Genomic DNA, 22784 nt, shown 5'->3' on the forward strand with positions numbered 1-22784 from the left:
AAACTAACGTGTACTGATCTCTCCGTATTTTGGTCCCGACAACTGTAGCACCCACAGCAACAGAGGCCTACTACTGTACTAAGAAGGCCTTCAGACATGGCTCATAATTTATTTATTTTTTTTATATAAAAGGGAGAGCTTCTCCTTTAACTGTAAACCGTGCTCGCTGAAACGTTATTTCGCGAGATTTGCTTGGCGCCGCGACCTCATGTGAGACACCTCCTGTGAGAATCAGTCCGACGGTATATCTGCAGAGAGAAACGGAACGGAGCCGCGAACGTTTTTCATTTCTTTCTCTTCTGTCCGCTGGAAAATAATATCTGTCTAAATACTACTCAATTTACTGTTTATTTAAGGCATAACAGGGCGGTACAACGATGTGGATCCAGGTTCGTACTATAGATGGGAAGGAGACGCGAACCGTTGAGGATCTTTCTAGATTGACCAAAATCGAGTCTTTACGGTTGAAAATACAGGACATCTTCAATGTAAGCCCACAACAACAGCGCCTCTTCTACCGAGGGAAGCAGGTAAGCCCAGTTTATGTGCCACCCTGTCATGCAACAGTCGGTTTTTCTGTTTTGGCAGGGTTTGGTGCTCTTGGCGAGCGAGTGGTCCTCCAGTGCTGTAGCCGTTTCGGACACACGCGAGCTTCCTGTTTTGATAGGAATTCGCCAATAGTTCTTGCGCAAGAGCCCGGGGTAGGCGCTGTGCTGCCGGCCCCTGGGAAAAAACGACAATATTACATGTCTGTATGGTCATAGCATGGTTACGTTTCATATTGTTTTATTTTGGTGCTGAGGAGACCTGCATGCAACAAATGTCCCATCACCGTAGACATGTTTGTTTACATTGCTGCGAGAGAGAAAAGAGAGCATCGCCGTTTTTAACATGCAGAACAAAGTAGTTCAGTACAAACAAACAATACTAGCGAATAGCACTTGTTTGACTAAATGATCGACAGCCTGGTTTACACGTGTAACAACCACTGTCCTTAAATATCTATCTAATCATAATCCACCTAACATGTAGCACCAGTAGCTCTGAACTGCAGTGAGCCCATGAGGGAGCCATCTGACTTGTGCGTGTGCTGTGTTATGATATTAATAATAATATGAGGAAGGAGGGGACTCTTGGCTCCACGTGCCATGACAACTAAAAACAAGTGTAGTTGTGTTGGTGTCACTAAGTATGCACGCTGTACAGTGAGGAGAGACAGAGCTGTCTAACTATGCCCACCTTTCCTCTCCTGACAGGTCAGGAGTGAACATGTTTAGCACACACTGCCTCTAAACACTAAGCCTTACTAAAGTACCATATGATTTTGATTTTCAGTTATTGATAAAGTATTTAGAACTAGTTTGCAGTCTAAACATGGCAGTGTACGTTTTACCTCAGTAATGTACAGTTAATATGATGTATGCAGCAAAGAATTTTATCTTTATCTTTGTTAGTTCATATTATAATTCACCTAATATGATACTTTTTTTTCTCTGATGTCATGCAACCAATAATCATATATTGGTTGTGTTTACTACACCTGTCTGGTGAACAGTGCTCCTGCAGTTTGTGCCAAAGTTCTTAAGCATGTTGTAATGTGATTTACAGTTATTATTTTTAAATGATGATTTGAGATTTTCTGTCACTGCATGAAATGTCACATATTCAGCAGCAAATACTGGTTATATATTTTTTTGAAAATCTGATTACATTCGATTAAATTGTCTTTGTATATATATATCAATCAGAATATACATGACTTTTGATCATTAGGTAACCTATCATTAAGTTGACCATTGTCATTAATGGTAATGATAATTTCAACATTGTTATTCTACTTCTTACTATATGACTCAGAAAATGTGTAATACAAAACAACCACAGGGCTCAGAAGAAAAATATGTTTGCAATTCACTAAATAACAATTCCACACACTGTTAAATCATGTTGCACTAGAAATTTGATGCTTGATAGCTTACTGTAATCAGATGTTGGAGCTTTTCTCTCCCACACAGTGACTGGCTATCATTAAACACACATATACCAAACAGGTGTTGTAACTGCAAATTGTTGAGGTAAGAGATGCAAACAATGTTTGGAAAATGTATATTCTGAATCCTTAGGTGAAGTGCCAAAGTCTGTCACTCACTATTTTTGTTTTATTTGTTCAGACCTGTAGGGCTGCACGATAAACCAATTTGTGAGCATGATTTAGATCCCTATGCAATCTCAGTCTCGTATGACAATGATTCGGCCGTGTTTGCATTAGCACGGAGATGCCTTGCATCAAACCAAGTGCTCCCTTTTCCTCACTAAGCCGCATTAACTAATATCCACAAAGTAATTTATTTCTGCTTCAACTGCTGTTCAGCACTAGTTGTGTAGGGCAGGGAGCGCAACGTTTAAAAAATAGTTGCAAGAGGGCACAGAATGTCTTTCATAATGTCGAACCTGTTGGGTTTGTTTTTGGATCAGTCTTTTCTTTCTATCTACAGCTCATCATGTGATGTAACGCGTTCCTGCTATTGGTTAATGCAGTTTAGCAAGGAAAAGGGAGCACTTGGTTTGATGCAAGGCATCTCCGTGCTAACGCAAACATGGCAGAAACATTGTCATGTGAGACTGAGATCACACAGGGATCTAAATCACACTCACAAATCAGTTTATCTTGCAGTGCTACAAACCTGTGAATGTAAAAGATAAAAGACAAAGACAAAGTATCATAAAATACATGTTGTGTAAGAGGAAAGCCTTCATAGTACCACTTGTTTTTCTGCTAAAAGAAAAGATGCTCACTGTTGGCAGGATGCTGGTGCCATGATTTCTTTAGTATAACATTATAGTTCTGATATTAACACGATATGACTCAGCCAGGCAGAGAAGCCCACAGGAAGCAAACAGCCTACATGATGTGTTGATCGCACATTGTTTACATTTAGTCACACTTTTCTTCATTCATACAGTCACAATAAAAAGTAATGGCATAAATTAGTCGTGAAATGTGATCTGATCTTCACCAAAGTCACAGATATCAACAAACAATATTTCTAAGTTGATAAAACACAGTCATGATCTGTTATGTCTTTATTGAGCACACCCATTAAACATACAAAGTGATGGTGGAAAAAATAATGGCAACACAAGTCTTCTGATGCCACTAAACTTCAGATGGAGTCAGGTGTTGGCAAATCTGGAGTCCAGTCAATGAAATGAGAATGAAGGTGTGGCTTATAACTACCTTGACTTAAAACATTCAAACAATGTCATTGTGCTATTCACAAGCAGCATCAGCTGATGTATGCCATGCCTCATAAAAAAGGGATCCCAGAAGACCTGCGATCAAGAGTCATTGCTTTGCATGTAGCTGGAAAGAGGAACAGAGTCGCCTCACTGACTTCATCAGCCCACAGTTAGATATACAGTCTAAAATGAATTCCCAGGTTTATCCAGGTATCCTACAGGATAACATCAGGATGGCTAGCTGCAAGCTGAAGCTCAAAACCAGCTGGGTGATGCAGCAAGACAATCACCCTAAACATCCAAGTAAATTTACTACAGAATGGCTTCGGAGACACATAGTCTGCTTTTCAGAGTGGCCCAGTCCTCAACCCAATAGAGATGCCATGGAATGACCTCAAGAGAGCCGTTCACACCAGATGTCCTAAGAATATGGATGAACTGAAGCAGTCCTGTGAGGAGGTCCAACGTTTGTCCTCAGCCATGTGCATTTCCAATCCACAGCTACAGGAAGCGATTGCTTGAGGTTATTGCTGACAAAGGTGAATCAACAAATTATTAAAACACTGTTGCCATTACTTTTTCCACCATCACTTTGTGTGTTTAATGGGTGTGTTCAATAAAGACATGAGAGATCATGACTGCTTGTGTTTTATCAGCTTATAAATATTGTGTTTGTTTATTTGTGACTTTGGTGAAGATCAGATCACATTTTATGACCAATTTCTATAGAAAACCAGGAAACTGCAAACAGCGCTGTTACTTTTTCTTGTGACTGTATGTGACATGCAGTATTATAGACCAACCTTTCTAACTGGTTTTCTGCATTTTCAAGCTAACTAGCCTGCTTCCTTTTGTATGATTAAATGATAATGAAGTCTAACAGAGGTGCATTTTGAGGCACGCACACTACAATGGGCTGATTTGTTTCTCTGTATGCTGGCTGTATATGCTCCAGAACAGAGACAAAAGAGATTTAAATTTAGAGTTTTTAATGCTCACAATGCCATGGCAGTTTCTTTGTCAGAAAAACTGTGGTTGGCAAATCTAATAATGATAAACCATTCCGATGAAAAGGGCTGGAGAAATATTGGGTAGAGAAGCTCTCTTTTACTTCAAAATTTCATTGCTCTGAGCAATTTTCCTAAAATCAGCAAAAATCTGGTGTATGTTCAAAATACCATAGTGGCAAAGCAGAACTGCTCCTTTAAATCTAAGAATTAAATCAACAGTAGTAGATGGAATGCAGTCAATTTACATTTGTGATTAACAGTTAATTAGCTGTTATGCTGGAATTTGGACTGTCGGAGCTATGGTCGCAAAGGTTAGAGCTGCGTAGCAAACCCAGTGCTTCTTTGATTTAACTGGAAAATGCTGCAAGTGGGGAGGGTTGATTGGGGGATTTCCATGTGTTAAATAAAGCGAGAAGGAATGAGCGACTGACATGCAGCATACACTAGCTAGTGCTCTTACATGCATGCAGTGGTGCCTGTGCTCTGTTAGGATTTGGACTTGAATAACTCTAATTCCTTTCCAAAATGGCGTCTTGTTTTTCCCTCCAGCTCACTGCGCAAGCTGCCTCACCAGTTCAAAGTCATGCTTGCCCTTGAGTCGGACGGGTCTCAAGCCAGCAGCCACACAACTTCGCCTCAGTGTTTAGTTTTTTTTATTATAGGTTTTTCAATTGGCCTGTGCGCTCCTTGTCGTGCCTCTGTTTCATTTTGAACACCGTCTCATGTCACTCACATTCACAAGCACTCTCACACACCTTCCGTGTACCAGCTATGCATGTACATGCTCACTTGTGTTGTAGGTTACTAATTTAAAAAAAACCCATTTGGCTTGCTTACTAAGTGGCTTAAACCTCAGCTTGTATTTCTCCCTGCATGTGTCAAACATAAGGCTGTAGTTCATGAGTGTGTTTTTGTTTTTTTCCTTTCTACTGAGGCAGCAACATGTTTTATGTTTAAATAGTTGGGTTGTCACCTACTGTTAACTAATGTCTGTTGTGGGGCTGTAGGAAAGCTTTACTAGCATTCTTCTGTTCACACTGATAGCTGTTGTGACCTAGATATGGGTATAGTTTGATTATACATGCACTGGTGTTGAGGCTACTTGATTGATGGGTTTTCTTTGTGCATTGCTAAGCTGTAGAATTTCATGGGAAGTGGAGTTGGCTGCAGTCATGCATGTACACAGTCACACCCTTCTTCGACAGATAGGCTGGACAAAGAGCAAAGACAAAGAGAGATGGTAAACCTAGACTACAACTGCAGGCTTTCCAACACTCCTACTACATGTTTTTATAGTTTGGCCCTTCCTTCTCATTTAGCTTTAGCTTGCTTGGTAGTCAAATATCCTACTGCTTAACTGTCTGCTCTTCATTGTAACTAGTAGGGTTTTGCATTCTTGTAGAGTGGTATTTTGAAAACATTGCTTGATGCAGTTAACTTGATTTTGTCTAAAGTACAGTACTGTCGAAAAGTCTTAGGCAGCCATTAGTTTTGAAGTTTTTAGGTTTTAATGATAATTTGTATTTATTTTTGTCTCTGTATTAAGCTGTAACTAGAAAATACATGAAACAGTTACATAATAATAAAAAACATTTTCAGAACAAAATGGCTTCTACAGTGCAACGTCAATATTTAGTGTGACCTTCCTTTGCACATAACACAGCTTGAATTCTTTTGGAGAGACTGTCTTGACGTCTTGAAACCAAGATAGACCCTCCACCGTGTTTCACTGAAGGCTGCAAGCACTCATTCTTCCATCTCTCTCCAACTCTTCTCACATACCCTCAACAGTTGGACCAGAAAATTCAAACTTTGATTAATAATAGGGATGGGTATTACAAGCTAAAATGCTATTTGATGTTTGCTGGGGCTGTCTGACAACTATTTGAAGATTGTGGGGCAAGCTGACAAAGCTGAACTGTGCTGCCTCGTCACAGTAAAAATGTTCTGTTTTATGTAGTGGTTAAAACTTGCTATAGGAACTAACACCGAGTTATGGAAATATCTGCAAAAAAACAATGTTTGTATCCCTTCAGGTAATTCATGCTCGGTAGCTGTGGAAATTTTTGGAGAAAGGCGGAATGACTGTGGGCAGAATGAGGGATAAAAGACCAGAGATGTAAGGTTGTTAGATGGCAGGCACACCCACACACCCCATGTCATTGTTTTTGGAAATATGACCTATTTTGCTCAGCTCTTTGCTAAGAGGGGCTGTGGGTGGAGACAAGGGTGAAGAAGAAATCATGTAGGAGTAACAGCATTTGGAGCAAATGAGGGTAATTTCTGCTCTGCTATGAAATTTCTCCACCAGCAGTGTGGTTGAACTTCACACCTTTAAACCTCTTTTTAGAACAAGACATTGATCTTAAATGGGCCACAGTGATTTCTGGGTTTGTTCATTTGGGTCCATTGTTAGTTAATGGCCTAATGTCTTCTGTCATTGTTATGCAGCCATAAGCTGAGTTGCGTTAATGTCAAAATGATTTTTACATTAAGAGCTTTTGAACCCTTAAAATAGGACACTGTGTGACAGCGTGTTGGCATAACAATGAAGTATAATGAAAGATTATAGTCAAGTATTTCTCCACCCTCAGTTTCTGCTTTACAATAGGTATTATTAGTTGCAGATGTGAAACAGTATAAACAGATTAGTTCCATGACTTGATATGATCTGATACAGAAGAATGGTTTAAAATCTGACATGATCGGTCTCAGTCGAGCTGTTCAGCACGTTTTTACAGCAGCCACAGGTCTTTTATTTGTCTTTGTTTGATGTTCTTTCTGACATTGCACTTTGGTGCCAGTGACAATAAGAAATTTGAAAGTCGAAATGCAACAGAGAGAGGTGTTAATTTGATTCTACTCAGCAGTCTGATAAACACGCACGCACGCGCGCACACACACACCATTGCCACGCCAAGGATTTTTTTCTGATTTGTTAAAGCATTTTGAGACATCTTCAAGTCAAGTGTCTGGTTTATCGAAACCTTTGTTATGGTGTGTGCTTGGGACTGAGGTCTCCCCCTGGAACATTGACTGACATTATACTGCATCACATAATGGAGATACCAGAAACAGTGTGTTTTTTTTTATTATGCTGCATTATTATTAATGAGAAAATGTAATATTCTTGAAGATGTTCTTCCTGCATGCTACAGATAGTCAGCAGATCATGTTCCCTGTGATTTTATTAAGCATTTTTCCTGACATTGCCTGTTTATATGGTGGTGCTTTGTCTTGAAGCTTATTTAACTGGTTACGTCTGAAGCCAGGGCTGCAACGCCTCGCATTGACAGACTGATCACATTGATTGTATTGTAAAAAGCATGTACAAGCAGCATAGATATCATTTATGAGATTTGCTGTGTAGCAAAACATGCTACAGTTTTTCTCCATCCAGCTAATTAGGCTGCCCGCTTCAGGTTCTACCAGCAATTTTACTGTCTTACAAGATGTTTTTTGTTAGTCTGCTATTTGCCTTACTTTTCCTAATGCCGTATCAAAGAGCAAAAGATTGCTAGACAGTGGAGGATAGACAGTTGCTGAGACCAAATTGAAAACTGAGCTTCGGTAGAGAGACGGACAAAGAAATGCTGAGACAGACTACCACAGGGAAACAGACAGACAGGTGAGTATAGTACCCACTGGCTGTGTTTGCACCACTGCTCCTCTGATCTAAATTTCATGAGACTATTAAAACAGGGAGGAATGGGGAAATTTTACATGCTCCCTCTACTGCTCTCTTCCTCGCGTCAGATAACGAAGAAGAGAAGGGGAGTGCGAGCGAGAGTGTTGGCCATGCTCATCTCTCCAGCACAATGGGCTTGTGGGGTTGAGGGCTGAAATGAATAGCTGATGTCTGTAATGAGTTGGCGCATCCACCATAAGCTCCATTCCTAAGGCAGTAGCTGTACTGTATACTTAACACTAGAGCGGTTGTGGTAGGAAAGCAAATATGGGTTATATGGGTTTCTAATGGGCACTCATCGTTTATTTTTTCCACTGCTTGTTTTTTGACAGAACTATTTTCTGATGCCCATATGCCGAGCTGCATTGAAGTGCTGCGCCGATGATGGCGGTGCTGGGTTGGTGTCGACAGAGATTGTATACATGATTCAGGTTCATGAGGTTTTGGGGGGTGGGGGGGGGTGCTCTCTTCTGGTTGTCATAGCAACCCAGTCATTTCTTCCCCCCAGCTACATTCCTATCACTTTGATTCATGCATTCATTTCTTGTATTTATTTTTATTTCTTGTAGAAAACTGAAGCTGCAGTTCAGCATCTAATTGTATTGCTCTGGATATGTCACTACGTGGATAGCGGTAGTGGACAGATAACACTTGCCAGTCATAGGATTGATTGTTGCACAATTTTTATTCACTCAGACAAAGCTAAACAGTTTTCTTTGATGTATGGTGAAATGCATTTAATCAGTAGCTGAACATTGGCTCATTTGAGAGCAAAGAACAGATGTTCTTGTGGACTCCTAAACAACATTCTTAAACATCTTCTGTGTATTTTAAGTCATATAGATGTTGTTTTTTGTTTTGTTTTGTTTTGTTTTTGTTTTTTGCAGCGCTATGTGAGGAATGCACTGACATAGATGTTTTCCTTGCTGTGCTCGATATTATCTCTGTCTAACGTGTTTCTTGTTTGTCCTTAGCAAGCAACCTCATATATTTGTCTAAGGACTCCCCATGGCACAGTGGTGCTCATTTCATATCATGTCTGTTAGGAAAGATATGTGGGGGGAACTTATCAAAGTATTTTTATGGACATTTGTGCAGTTGCGCAAATATGCCTTCTTTAGGCCTGGTATTATTATTGGCATAACAACTAGTTGACAGAAAATTTGGTAGTCAACAGTTGAAGTGATGGACTCAAAGTTTGAGCTATTTACAAATTATAAATCAATTACCATGGGGGTTTATCACTGTTAGTAAATTATCAGTTTGAAGATATTTTGGCTCTTGTCATTTTATGTCAAGAGCTATATGAAAGTCACGTTCGGCTTTTCCCGTTTAGGGGTCGCCACAGCGAATCGCCACACTGACGACTCGCATGTTGACATTTTGCACGTGTTTTACGCCAGATGCCCTTCCTGACGCAACCCTGATTCGAACCCGGGCCGCAGCGGCGAGAGCGCAGCGCCTTAACCAATAGCCTACCAGGGACGGCTCTTATGTCAAGAGCTATATAATAATTATTTTTTGTAGCACTTTTTCATTTCTACATCTGTGCCTATTCATAAATGTATTAAATTTTTATTTTTTTGCTTTAAAAAAATTTTTTTTTAGATGGAAGATGGCCAGACACTCTTTGACTACAACGTGGGTCTCAACGACATCATCCAGCTGTTGATTCGCTCTCAGACTGACCCTCCGGACAGCCCTGCCACTAAGGACTCCTCTGGTGTTGCCTGTAGTTCAGTTCCTCCCCTTAACTCCAAGTCTGAAAGCCACAACTCTGCAGCTCCAGCCTCCCTCACTGCAATGGAAACCTCCACTAATATAGACAATGACAGCAGCAGCAGTGTCACTACCAGCAGTGTTAATGAAGCTAAGCCAGACACCAGCACTACCAGTAACTCAACCAGTACCAAAAATGGGTTCAGGTCATCCAGTCCGACATGGGACACCCAGCCTCCTACATCAAGCAGAAACACACTAATCGACCCAGGAATTGGTGTGTACAAGGTGAGGATTGGAGCAGGAAACTGTTTGCAAGAATTTGTGTGACTGACAAATAGGGCTCAAAACTAAACAGAGCATTTAATGACAAGCCAAGTCACTGCTAGAGCTGTATGGACCTGATTTTGACAACCCAGGGTAGAGAAGATTGAATAAGAGCAAAAGAGCTATAAGTGACAGACTGTAGGGGTAGAATAGTGCAGAGAGGCCACGTCCTGTCCCATTTTCATTAGATTTTGATCAGACGGCTTGTAGAATCTAAGTTGTTGCAAGTTGAAAATGGCACAATGAAACATGCGCACAGTTGTGTGGAAAATATTCATGCTTTTACACACCAGGTTCCACACCTTATGTCTTTATTTAATTGTATTTTATACTGTACAATTATTTATAGTGCCATTAGAGAGCCAATAGAGAAACACAAACATGAATATGATGCCAGTCTTGCCTGTATATGTGGTGATTTTAGCAGCAGCTCTCAGTTCCTTTCCCCCTCGTCAGTGCTATAGTACTTCATACTGCCTGGATACTGTGTTCCAGCTAAAATAACTGGTGCCACCTTGTATTTATGTGTGTCCTTGTGTGGGAGGGCATGTGTCAGTGCCAAATTTACCCTTTCATTCTCACTATTAAACTTCTCTGTTTATAGGTCTGATACCCAGAATATCTTTAGTTTATAAGACATGCAGGTGGCTCATCTTGCCAGGAGGCCGCATGCCAAATGACCAAAACCACTATATAAGACGCAAGTCTTTACAACCCTGTCACTGAGTAACTTAAAGATTATAAATAGGCTAAAGCCAAAGCCATTATGTGTGTTTGTGCGTTAGCATGTGTGAGTCTACTCTGTACGTCTGTATTCTGCTGACCTTTGCTGGTTGGCCGGCCCACATGTTTGAGAGTTATGTATAGGACTGGGCACTTTTTGATGTCCAATCCAGCATGTAACCAAGCAAATGAGTTGGTAAACTGTGCCACTTTCTTGCCTTTACAGGCATTCGCTACATACTCGGTGTTCATAAAGGGACACAGCAATGGGCGGAATTTATTTCAGCAGTACTTTACATACATTTAGATTTACATGCATCTGAAGATTAACTGTGTAAAACATATGGCACACATATAATTAAAGTATAATTTTTCGCATATCTCAACCCATTGATTAAAATTGTCTACAGTTGATATTATTCACATTACTCCATTATTTTAGTGAACTCCTCTTCCTGTGGCTTTTGGTAATAGTTTGTGTGTGTACACTTACCATATCCCTGTGCAGAGACTGCCTTCTAATATTCAAATAGTTGTGAGTCAAGAGACCTGTTAGTCAACTGAGACTCTTCTAGTCGAGCCTTTGTTTTTATTTTATTTTATTTTACTTTTTGTCAGCCAATGCAGATTACCATGAAAGGGGGCGACTGTGATTCAGTGGGTAGAGCAGTCGTCTCCCAACTGGAGGGTTGGAGGTTCGAAGCTCAGTGCCTGCAGTCCACGTGTCAAAGCATCCTTGGGCAAGACACTGAACCCCCAAGTTGCCCCCGATGGTTAGAGCCATCGGTGTGAGTTGGCACCGCAGATGGCTGCCTTGGTTCTGTACCAGAAACAAATTCCTTGTGTGTAACATACGTGGCCAAATAAAAATAAAGGTGAAAGGTAGCCACAGCCTGGTAGTTTGTTGTCTTCTTCTCCTCATTTTGGTGTGCCATGCAGAAATTTGCTCAGTGGCCGGGGGGAATTCCCACTTCAGTGGTGACACTGATACATGGATATACGTTAAGGTCGGACCTATTGAGCAAATTGCAGAACGAGGAGAAAAGGACAACAAAGCCCACTAGGACAAGCCACATAAAGGTGAGATATGTACTTTTATTAGAAGTGTTTTCAAACATGGTGGTCTACTTTGACAAGAGAAAAGACTATTGCGATGATGTGGCTGTTTTTGCATAGCCTAATGTTATGTGATTCCAGTTTGTTTACCCATCTCCGTTAAAGTGCAACGTACAGCTGTTTACCAACTGTTTCTGCGACATGCATCCATCTGAACAGGACTAGGAATCTAACAAAAATATGTTGGGAAAACATTTCACTGAAGAGGAATCATTTGCAGTACAAGCAGGCACACACCAAATGTACAGTAACGATGTGCTGTGGTTAACTGTTGGGAGAAGCTCAAACTTGTTGGTAAACTATGCTATAACATGTCAGAAGAACAAATTGCATATAAAAGCATCTTTTCAACAGAAATACAAGTGCGCTACCTGTCTTGTTATTCCAACAAATCCATATGGCAGCCTGACATTATATATTGTCAGCTTAAATAGGTCGCAATTGAAATATTGCATCATATACAGCTGTCTTTTGATTTTTAAATGCTCAGAAATATGTTCCGGTCACTCTTTGGCATTTAAATACCGATGTTAAGGTAGTTGAAATCATCACTGAAATTCATGCCAGTTGATTTTATAACAAGTCTAGTCACACTGAAGAGCCGACTGTCAAAATCCTCTGTTGGGTAAGAAATCTTGATCAATAATGTGAAATTATTTAACATGCAGAAATATCACAACTTGGACAAAAAATAAAAGCAACAGATTGCTTGTGATGGATTTCCTATTAGTCTCTGAAAGTTGATTATCATACTGCACAGATGGCTATAGGAATTGGCTGTCCAGCATAGGAAAATATTTAAAGAATCAGTCTATGTAATACTTTAATTTACAATATATGATGTTTAGCAAATCAGCTAAAACATGAAGACGCTGGTGTGTTTCTTCGGATCAGAAGAGACCAAGTGTTAACAGTGTCTTTGTGTCTCCTCAGATTAACGAGCTGGTGGACTGCAGAGACGTCAGCATCGGTGCCTGGTTTGAGGCTTGCGTTGAAAATGTTACACGCACACCCAAAGGACAGATAACACCCACCAAGGGCAAGGTGGGTCGGCCCCCAAAAAGGACTAATGGAAAGCTGGAGGCTGAGCAGGGACAGGCCCACAGCCAGGGGCAAACCACGGACAGTAACAGGAATAATGTTTTGTTGAGCTCAGAGAGTAATGGAGCCTCCACCTCTCACACAGACTCTACAGCAGCTACAGAGAGCAAGGAGAGAGAAGAGGATGTCATTTACCACATTAAATATGACGAGTAAGTGATGCCTCCTTATGCTGGGGAACACTGATGCGGCAATTGCACTAATTTGGTTGCAGTGATAAATACATAATGTTTCAATGAAAGTGCACAATAGACATTTGAATTATACATTTTAGCAGACGTCTGCATAGTGTTAGTGCAGCAGCATTTTGGTATGATGAGCCAGGGTCGTCCTAAATAATAATGTGTTGTTTTGGATATGGGGAATTGCAGTGATGCTTCTCAAACAGTATGGTGCGCATGTGTGCCTTCTTCATTACCTCTGCCAGGGGTGGGGGTTATATTTTTGCCAGTGCTGATTGGTTGGTTTGTTAGCAGCAAATCTCAAAAAGTAATGATTTTAAGTTTAAGTTTTTGGAGAGGTAGGAGATATGGCCTACAGTCTAACTATTATGGGAATATTGCTTTTAGGTGTAAAGGCATTATGGGGAAACTGAGTTGCCATTGGTGGAGGTTTGCACTCTCTGAGTGTTGTCTAGTTGCATATGCTGTGCTACAGCACAGCAGACAATAAGGTTCTGCACACACCTTCAATGAGCTGTTTGAGGGTTAAGACTTGGTTTTAGGGTTCAGCTTTAATTAAATTAGGTCAGGGTATGGATTGGAGTAGGCATTCAGTGGGAGACTAGGGAATGGATTCAGTGATTCTCCTCACAAAGAATGTTAGTGTTTGTATGGTAGTAGTGCCTGTGAGCATCAGTAACAGTGATTTGGCCATTGGAAACTGCAGTCTCTGTTTTCCCTGGCAGTCTACGGTATGGGGAGAGAGAGTTTGCGTAGCTGGTGCTCAAATTTGGACTCTATCTCCTGCATTCCCCTTTTCCAGCAAATTCATTTAGAAGCTGACGTTTCCATGGTAACCCATGAGTTCTCAGGAGCATTGCTTCTTTGCTTGGCTCCTACAGCTTTGTCTGTAATTGCAGTGAACTTGCCACCAGTGAGACGTAGCTTCCTCACTGTGCTATCGTAGTGCCTGCATGTGCATGCACATTTCTGTCATGGATGCTGTACCACAGAAACTGTATCAAGGGTTGCTGAGCAATAAATGTGTGTTGTCTTCTGTGTAGACATCATTCCCAGTTGACATTACACAGTCTTCCAAATTCCTGATATTATGCTTTTCCTGTTGTTTCATCGTTTGCAACAGGAGAAGCATGCCCCCGCAGGGATTACCCAGTTGTACACATAATTTGTGTTCATCTTTTTATTTAAATGTGATGGTTTTGTTATTTATGTGCCTGTTGGCTCAGTCAGATTATTGTTTTTGCCTCATGTTCCTCATTTGCTTTATTTGATAGCTGACAGTCAAGAGAGGCAGAGAAAGGAGCGAAAGGGAAATGTGAATGATAATAAAGGTCCTATGCTAGTTTTAAACCCAGAACATCACAGTAATATATGTGATTTGTTTCTTCAACAACTGAGCCATGAAAAGGGCTCAGTTTGTGCGCGACTGAGAAGCAGCAGCTAAAAATGCAACAGTTCTTTCTATTTTGGTAATATTTTGTCTAATGGTACACAGTTTTGCCTTATTCCTGTAAATATAGTGCATCCCTCTCTATTCTGATCGCCATTGCAGGTTTCTTCTATCCTTTTGTTTGCTAGAGGATAGTGGAGGGTGGGTACATTTGCTCTGCCTTCCCACGCAAAATACACTACCCCATAAACACCTGCCTGCATAATCCTAAAAGAGAAAACCGGCCCTATGTGATGAACCACCATGTTTTTGTAGGAAGCTGTTCTGGACAGCAGTTCTACAGAAAGTAATGAGCCACAAGATCAAAGAGAGCAATATGTTGGGAGAAGCTCCTCTCTGCTGCTCCCAGGAACTGAGGTGGAGTGTGTGTCTGTGTGTGTATATAATATGTGCGAGTTGTTCCATAACACGATTCGTAGATATGAAGTCTTGGCTGAGCTCAGCTTATGTTTAAGGTTCTCTGTGGAGAGAGTAACAAATACAGACAAACAGGACAGAAATAAATGTGTGTTTCAAGTAAACTGTCGTGTGTTGTAGGGATGGACTGACAATGACTGACAGATGTCATGTTGGTGAGGCAGCATCGTGATTTAAAAGCCTCCATTATTACAGTTATATTGGTATCAGCATATACGTTAGCAGATATACGGTTTAGCAAATACTAAGTACATAATAAATTGGGGGAGGGAGGCCAAAGTCAGCATTGTTCAAACACAACTGTAATAGCTTAAATAACTTAAGTGCTTTTGTAAAAGAGAAAAAAATAATATATAACAATATCTGATCTTCTTTTTTTTTTACTGTCAAAAACTATTTCTGTATAAACTTCAAAAACCTATATTGGTTAGGCTCTAGTGTTATCCTCCTTAAGATAGTGCACATACTGTCCTACAATCATTTAACACCTACAAATTACATTAATTTAAATTTTCAGAGAACACTGGAGATTGGATTCTGTTAGATCTTTTCTGTCACATTACAATAATGGGATTGAGGTAGAAAATCAGTAAATTGGCTCTTTAATACTTAGATGTCTTATGTTGTCTGTCACATGACTTAGCTTCAAAAGTAATTTAGAAACATATTTTTAAAAAAGTCGCAGCTTCACATTTTGTCCTCCTTTACTTACAGAGCCAAGGTTAAAAGACACTACAGTCACTTCCCCTCACTATAGTGAAGCAATTATATTCAGATAGCTTATTTAGTGTCAGGGTATTTCTAACTCATCTGCTTATCTGCAAATTGAGGATTTCTCATTCTCTCCATTCCCTTTCTTCTTCTTTATGGGGACTTGAGCTAAGCACACAAAGAGCTAATGATGGTTTCATAACAGGAGAGACAAAGAGTGCTTCTCTTGATTGAGTTGTGGCATCTATTTCACAACTGATTAAATATGTTTATAATTTTCATTTAAATACACTGTACATTGAAATGCTGACATGGTTTTAGTTGTTTGTTTGTAATTCCAGGCTTCTAACCAATGCAACAGTGTACGCAGATAGTCAAGGTAGCTATGTGATGACATTTAATACAGATGCTGCAAATGTTAGAATTCAGACCTTCAGACTTTGTAGCTGAGTTGTTTTTTTTTGTGATATCTGCACATGGAATAACTCGAGCAGTGATTCAGTGGTTTACACTGTATATTTATGCATTTCATAAGGTGTCATGTAAGGTGTAGCAATAGGCCTGGAGAAGGAGATTTGCATTTTACTTACTTTAAAACACATTTCTTTAAGTAATCACCTTTATGAATGTAATATTATTGAGGTATGAGTGAATATTTTTTACAAAAACAAATCCATTTGTGTGAATGCCAAGATGTTTTGCTGCAGATAAAACATTTCACAGTACAAGTATGCGGGGGATTGCTACATAAATACCTCTATTAGAGGCAGGGCCATAGTTCGGGCGAGTGGACACATCGGCCAGTATGATCTTTTGCAGATTTATTGCTACAGTATTTGTGTATATATAGACAATACAAAAAATGACAGTACAATACTAAAATAAACTAGGTGTGAGGTTGTTTAAAAACAGTGGTTAGTCACGTTTCCTCATTAAGATGTAGTGCTGCCATTATGTGATTCTTTTGCAAGTATATCAAAAGAATTAAGTTGCACTCGATCATTGCAGCCACTGTAGGTCAGAGTGCCTGTCCTTAAATGTCCACAGATTATAATCTTCACTTTTATATCACACCAGGCTTTTTAACTTATTTCAGCCTGAAATTGTTTAGCATTAACATTTCATATAATTGCTTATTTATCCGGTGCCTGTGTAGGTTGATGCTTGTGGTTCTGAAGCAGTGCAGACACTCGCGCTTGTGTGGTCTTTTTTTCTGCTCCCCTTCTGTGCGCCATTGTTCTCCATGGTTGATATTCTTCTTCTGTGTTGGTGTGTGTCAGTGTGGGTTTGTGTTGCTTGTACTGTATTCACCCCCACCATGCCATACCCAAAACCACAGTAATCCCTTGGGCCTAAAAAAGGAAATCCCTGCACTGTGTCCCAGCTTCTTCCTGTAGGCCGCCTTCAGTCAGTTTACAGTGGCTTAAAATATGCAGCATAGTTTTATCATTACCAAGGCAAAGGATAAGTGACAAGGAACAATCTTAACACGTTGAGTATTATAATTAACAGTAGTCATTTTTAGCTTGAGCAACAGGGTGTCATTGGTTCTGCGTCGGTGTAGAATGTCAGAGAAAGTATCCAGTTTGGGCTCTGCTGCTCGCTCATGCACACAGTACTCTACAACCCCCTTTACCCTCCACTGTGTGAGCAGACCTGAGTTTTGCAGGCTGTTGTGCAGTGAAACTTAAGTGTTCATCTGAAAACAGGATTGCAGATTTTAGCAAGCAAGCAAGCTGCCAATTTGTCTGAGTCTAGTCTGATTCTTGCAGTTTAATGATGATTGGCAGGCAGGAAACCTGCACAGTCAACCTTCTTTCATCCACTCCAAGTTTGTTATACAACGCATTTCACACTTTGTCAGATCTTCTTTTAGGACAGGAGGAACATTTTGTACAGAATGTGTCAGTGCTTTTCTGTATGGACATTTACCATTTCAGAAAAGGGTTGAAGAATCGTAATGTATATTTTGGGTACATTATTTTTGAGATTGCGCACACAGTGGATGGTGTTTTTATAGCCTGACATTTTCAGAGGAGTTAGCCTAACTCAAAGTCATCTTATCTAAATCACAGCAATTATATCTCAGATTCAGGTTCTGCAGTTCATTCTCTTCACACAGTACTCTACTGTTGCTCATATTATTTATGATGAATGTATGTAGTTCATTAGCTCAGTTTGAACCAGAGCGTTAAGACAGACATTAAAAAAACTAAGACAATAGGGTTATGTGGATTTCACATTTCCTAGTTAAGTTTGAAGCTTGTCTTTAACTTGACCTATGGTTAAACCTTTACCAAATCAAATTGTTAAACACAGGAGAACGTGATTTTGTGCTCTATCATTCATTTCATAGATGAAAGCAGATCAGAGGGCTGAATTCACATTTGAATAAACTGATACAGGGCTCCAAACTAAAATAGTGGTCCCTCCTTTTCTCTCTTCCCCAGCTATCCAGAGAATGGCGTGGTAGAGATAAGACCGGTGGATGTGCGGCCACGTGCGAGGACTTTGCTGCGGTGGGACCAGCTCCAGGTGGGCATGCATGTGATGGTCAACTACAATATGGAGACACCAGAGGAGAGGGGCTTCTGGTTTGATGCAGAAGTTCAGACCCTCAGCCAGACCTCCCGCACCAACAAGGAGCTGCGAGTCAAGATCCTCCTGGGGTGAGGGTTTTCTTCTCTGTTTAGTGTGGGGGTATGATTGCTTTTAATGGAAACTCTACTTGGTCAATTTTTTCTTGTTGCTTACCTAGATGTGTGACTCCTTTTCATCTCTCTCAACAACACATCTTCCTCTTTGGTTTCTCTTTTTAAGCTTTCATTTCTCTCTCTCTCTCTCTCTCTCTCTCTCTCTCTCTCTCTCTCTCTCTCTCTCTCTCTCTCTCTCTCTCTCTCTCTCTCTCTCTCTCTCTCTCTCTCTCTCGTCTCCATCCAGGGGTCCTGGAGATGTGATAGGGGATTGCAAAGTTCAATTTCTGGATGAAATCTACCAGGTGGAGAAACCAGGAGCTCGCGCACTCTCGGCCGCAGATGGACAGTTTAAACGTACGAACTAGACTACACACATTTATACGCACATAGTTACGCTAGTGCGAAAACTTGAAATCGTCAAGTTTCTGTTCACACTTTATGTGTGAGTGAATATTTTTTTATTGTTCTAAAAAAAAAGCGGCCCAGAATGTAAGCACTGCAAAGCTGACCCTGATGCTGAGTGTCGCTTCTGCTCCTGCTGCGTGTGCGGTGGGAAGCAGGATGCTCACATGCAGCTGCTGTGCGACGAATGCAACATGGCGTTTCACATCTACTGCCTCAACCCGCCACTGGCCACCATCCCAGATGATGAGGACTGGTAAGAGAGAGAGAGAAAGAGAGAGAGTGCAGCTCAGAAATGAGCCACAGGGTCCTGTGCTATACGGGCTATTTAAGAAGGTTGATTTTAATTGTGTTTGTTATGAGCTGGAGTGAATTCAGGCAGTAATTATAGTGTGACTGAGGTGGGAAATCAATACAAAATAATGACATAATGTAGTTGCAGGTGTGAATTTATCTAATGGAACGACTATGAGTGTCTCTCTGCCAAACAGAAATGAGGGTGTAAATAATTGTTGGGGTTTTTTGGCAGTTACTGAGATCTCCAACCTCCATTCCTGTTTCTGGCATTATGTGCTGCTTTACACAGCTAAAACAGCAAACAACTCGATGTGCAATTAATGGCAACATTCTTAAACAGCTTTTGTTGCTACTTTCTAGTATACAGTCATAAAAATACTTTGCTTGGAATAATCATTTGTGTATGTTATGGGTTTTTTTTCAGCATAAGTTCAGTTACCTTCCCCTTATACCGTCTCTCTCACTGAAAAAACTATGAATATGAAACTATTTTCATTCTAAGAGTTTAACTACTATAAAAGATATCTTCTACATCACTGGCAAGTCTGTTATCAGTGAATGTGCACTGGAGGTTTTAATTTTCCACATAAGACTTCTGTAAGATGTATGAATATGCTATACATTATGTTAAAGGTACTTATTACCAGTTTTTAAAGTCTTTGCCTTCTGTCTAATTTTGGGAAATGTTGCTCTTTATTTGACAGTGACCTGCTGTTCAAGCTTTTGCTGAATCGCCTCCAAAGACAGTTATGCATTTCAAGGTTCAAGGATTTTATTGTCAATTCACCATATGTGCAGGACATACAGAAAATCAAAATACTGTTTCTCTCTCACCTAGTATTGAGTGCCATAACGTTTAGGAACTAAAATAGAGTAAAGTAGAGTAAATATAGAATAGAATAAAATAAGAACTAGATTGATGTAATTAGGAGAAATCTAAACTCTACAGCCAATAAGGTGTGACTCAAAACCGAATACAGTCAGTGACAGTAGTGCAAACAATAATAGGAGATTGTCAGGTGGTTCAGCATCACCAGGGCGTTGGTGATGAGGTGCAAATAACATATGAGGTGTACATGGACAGGATTGCAAATGACCAACAGCAGCAGATATCCCGGCAAAAAAAACAGCCAGCAGCAGATTTACCTGTAATATAACAAAAAGGGGGATGTATTGAGTTTGTGTACCAGCAGGGGTAGTCTTTTTATGTCTTTTATATTCTGTGGTGGGTTACGGTCCAGAGGCAGAGGGGGGGAGGTAGTGAACAGTGTTCAACATCCTCACAGCCTGGTGGATGAAGCTGTTTGTAAGTCTGGTGGAGTGGGCCTGAAGACTCTGATACCTTCTCCCTGAAGGCAGGAGTCTGAAGTGGGAGTGTGCATGGTGGGAGGTGTCGTCAGCAATGCTGATGGCTCTGCGGGTGAAGATTTCACATGATTGTCAGAATATGCTGCTCCGAAATATTAAATGTGCAGATTTTAGAATCTTTTCAGATGGAGAGAGATATCAAACTTATTGGCGATCATTGGCAGCTGCTTGATTTTAGATGTTAAATCAATTTATCTATTTTTTCTAGAGTCTGACGGGGGTTTCATCCGTTAAAGGCAGTTTTCCGTCTCTGCTGACGCCAAGTGCTTGCTTTAGGGGGATTAGTTGGGTTTTCCTTATAATAGTGTAGGATCTAGACCTTATTATGTAAAGTGCCCTGAGATGATTGTTGTTGTGAATTGGCGCTATACAAATAAAATTGAATTGAATTGAAAATTCTTTCTGTGCTGTGTGTTGTTACACATTTGCTGTTTACTTGCCCACTGCTACTCCCACAGAATTATTTCCTCTCATTCTGCCAGGTACTGTCCCACCTGTAAGAATGACACCAGTGAGGTTGTGAAGGCAGGAGAGAAGCTCAAAGCCAGCAAGAAAAAAGCCAAGATGCCTTCGGCAACAACTGAGAGTCAGAGGGACTGGGGAAAGGTAAGACCCAGGGGCCCCCAAAGGGTCCACACTGCCTAGGTGGACTGAGAGCTGATATGTTAGACTGAAAGAAAATATGAACAGTAAGCTTGAAGGAAGGCCTGTGGTTCCTCTTCAGATTGCCTAGAACGAACAAGGGTTATGAAAAAGTTGTTTGTGGCAAAGGTTTTTCGGTAACATTAACTGTTACAAAAGTCTAACCTCAAGTGAAATGTCAAAATAAAAAAGTACTTCAGTCTTTTCTACTGGAGCATATGTACTGTATGCGCCCAAGTGGCCAGTTCGTTACCTAGTAGAAGAAATAGAAACATTTTCATTGTCCACCAACTGTAACACTTAATGCAAGCATTCAATTAAATATCATCACACCACCACCTGATTACTCAGAATACTTGATAATCATGTCAGCAGTTTTGAAAGGATACATTTTCCATCTGGGACTGGTATTTTTAAATGTTTCTACTTGACTGCAAGATGGCAAAAGAGATCCTAATGGCTGTTTGTGTGTTAGAAACTCCACATAATTAGTTATTTAAAAAAGGAAGACTTCTCTTTTCTTTGGGGATTTAAATCATTGTCTTTTCAAGATTAAACTTTCTTTTTACATAGAAATGTTACTGTTGAGAAAAAAAATGGCACAGTGGTCCTGATGGATATGGAACCCACAACATACACACAAAACGGGTTCTACTTTAATGAAAACTGCTGTAAAACTCAATCTATACAGCACTTTGTAATGTATCATTTCTATTGTAAACCCCCAGCAAAAAGGTTTGGGCGAGCCATTTAGTATATTACTCGTGCATCACATTTACATTTTTATTCCATTTACTTCTGCAAACTCTATTGCTTCTGTGTATTTAATATTTCATGTGTGTAACAGTCTGCTCTGTGTTTGGTTTTGGGATTGCTTAGATATGAATTTGTTTCATGTGAAGAGTTTTGTGTGTACCTCTTTGAAGCCCTGTCAGACATTGCCTGAGCGCATCACATCTCATTTCCTCAGATCAGATGATCAAATCAGAGGATTTGATCTTGTCAGTATCGCTTAATATCTGATCAGGCTCTGAGCTGATTAATCATGTTTGTTTGCATTATAGCATTTGAGTGCAAATGCCTAACTAATTGATACATTATCAGTCTCTTCTCATATAAACATAGGAGTAATACCTTGTACACTTCCTCACTTGTTCACTGTGTTAAATGTCTGTCTGCTCATATTGTGTGGCTCCTTTCCATCCCGGCCTGGCTGACACTCTGCTCCATGGTGTAATGTGAACAATGCCATTAAGCATGACTTAGCCACTTTCCTGGAGCTGCCAACGGAAAGTAACTCCTTTCTTTACCAGAATGCTCTCTCTGGACTAATTGAAAACAGCCTGGCTTGTATGTTTGAGCACATTTAAATGCAGTGAGTCACACAGCAGTTATACTTGATTTTGACATTATGAAATCAAATGCTTTTCTTTGCTCTAGGTTTTGTCTTCCCACTTTTGATGTCCCTGTACCTTCTAAATAGAATACTCATCATTTCTGAAAGTAAAACATCCTTTGTCCTTTACTATTTATCTTAAGATTCTACAAATGTGACATAGCTATTACCACCCTGGTCTTAAAAGAGCACAGAAATATCATCTAAAAGCATGTGAACCTTTAATGGTGTTTTTGTGTGCATGTCTTTGTCTTTGTGTTTTTATGTATTTGCAGGGTATGGCTTGTGTGGGGCGAACA

General features: G+C 40.2%; 1 protein-coding gene across 1 annotated transcript in view; it reads left to right on the plus strand.

The window, feature by feature from the left end:
• Nucleotides 1–139: 139 nt before the first annotated feature.
• The window catches only part of uhrf2 (ubiquitin like with PHD and ring finger domains 2), a 26317-nt gene continuing 3672 nt past the window's right edge, over nt 140–22784 (plus strand). The window contains exons 1-8 of the mRNA XM_020618630.1: nt 140–530; nt 9547–9945; nt 12757–13076; nt 18135–18353; nt 18625–18741; nt 18859–19038; nt 20930–21053; nt 22761–22784. The exon at nt 22761–22784 is cut by the window's right edge and continues 4 nt beyond it. Of these exons, the coding sequence (XP_020474286.1) occupies nt 378–530; nt 9547–9945; nt 12757–13076; nt 18135–18353; nt 18625–18741; nt 18859–19038; nt 20930–21053; nt 22761–22784 (1536 nt within the window). The 5' untranslated portion in view covers nt 140–377. The remainder of the gene's footprint in view (nt 531–9546; nt 9946–12756; nt 13077–18134; nt 18354–18624; nt 18742–18858; nt 19039–20929; nt 21054–22760) is intronic.

Source organism: Monopterus albus, unplaced genomic scaffold (assembly GCF_001952655.1).
Source record: "Monopterus albus unplaced genomic scaffold, M_albus_1.0 scaffold208.1, whole genome shotgun sequence".
In the NCBI taxonomy this organism is placed as follows: Eukaryota; Metazoa; Chordata; class Actinopteri; order Synbranchiformes; family Synbranchidae; genus Monopterus; species Monopterus albus.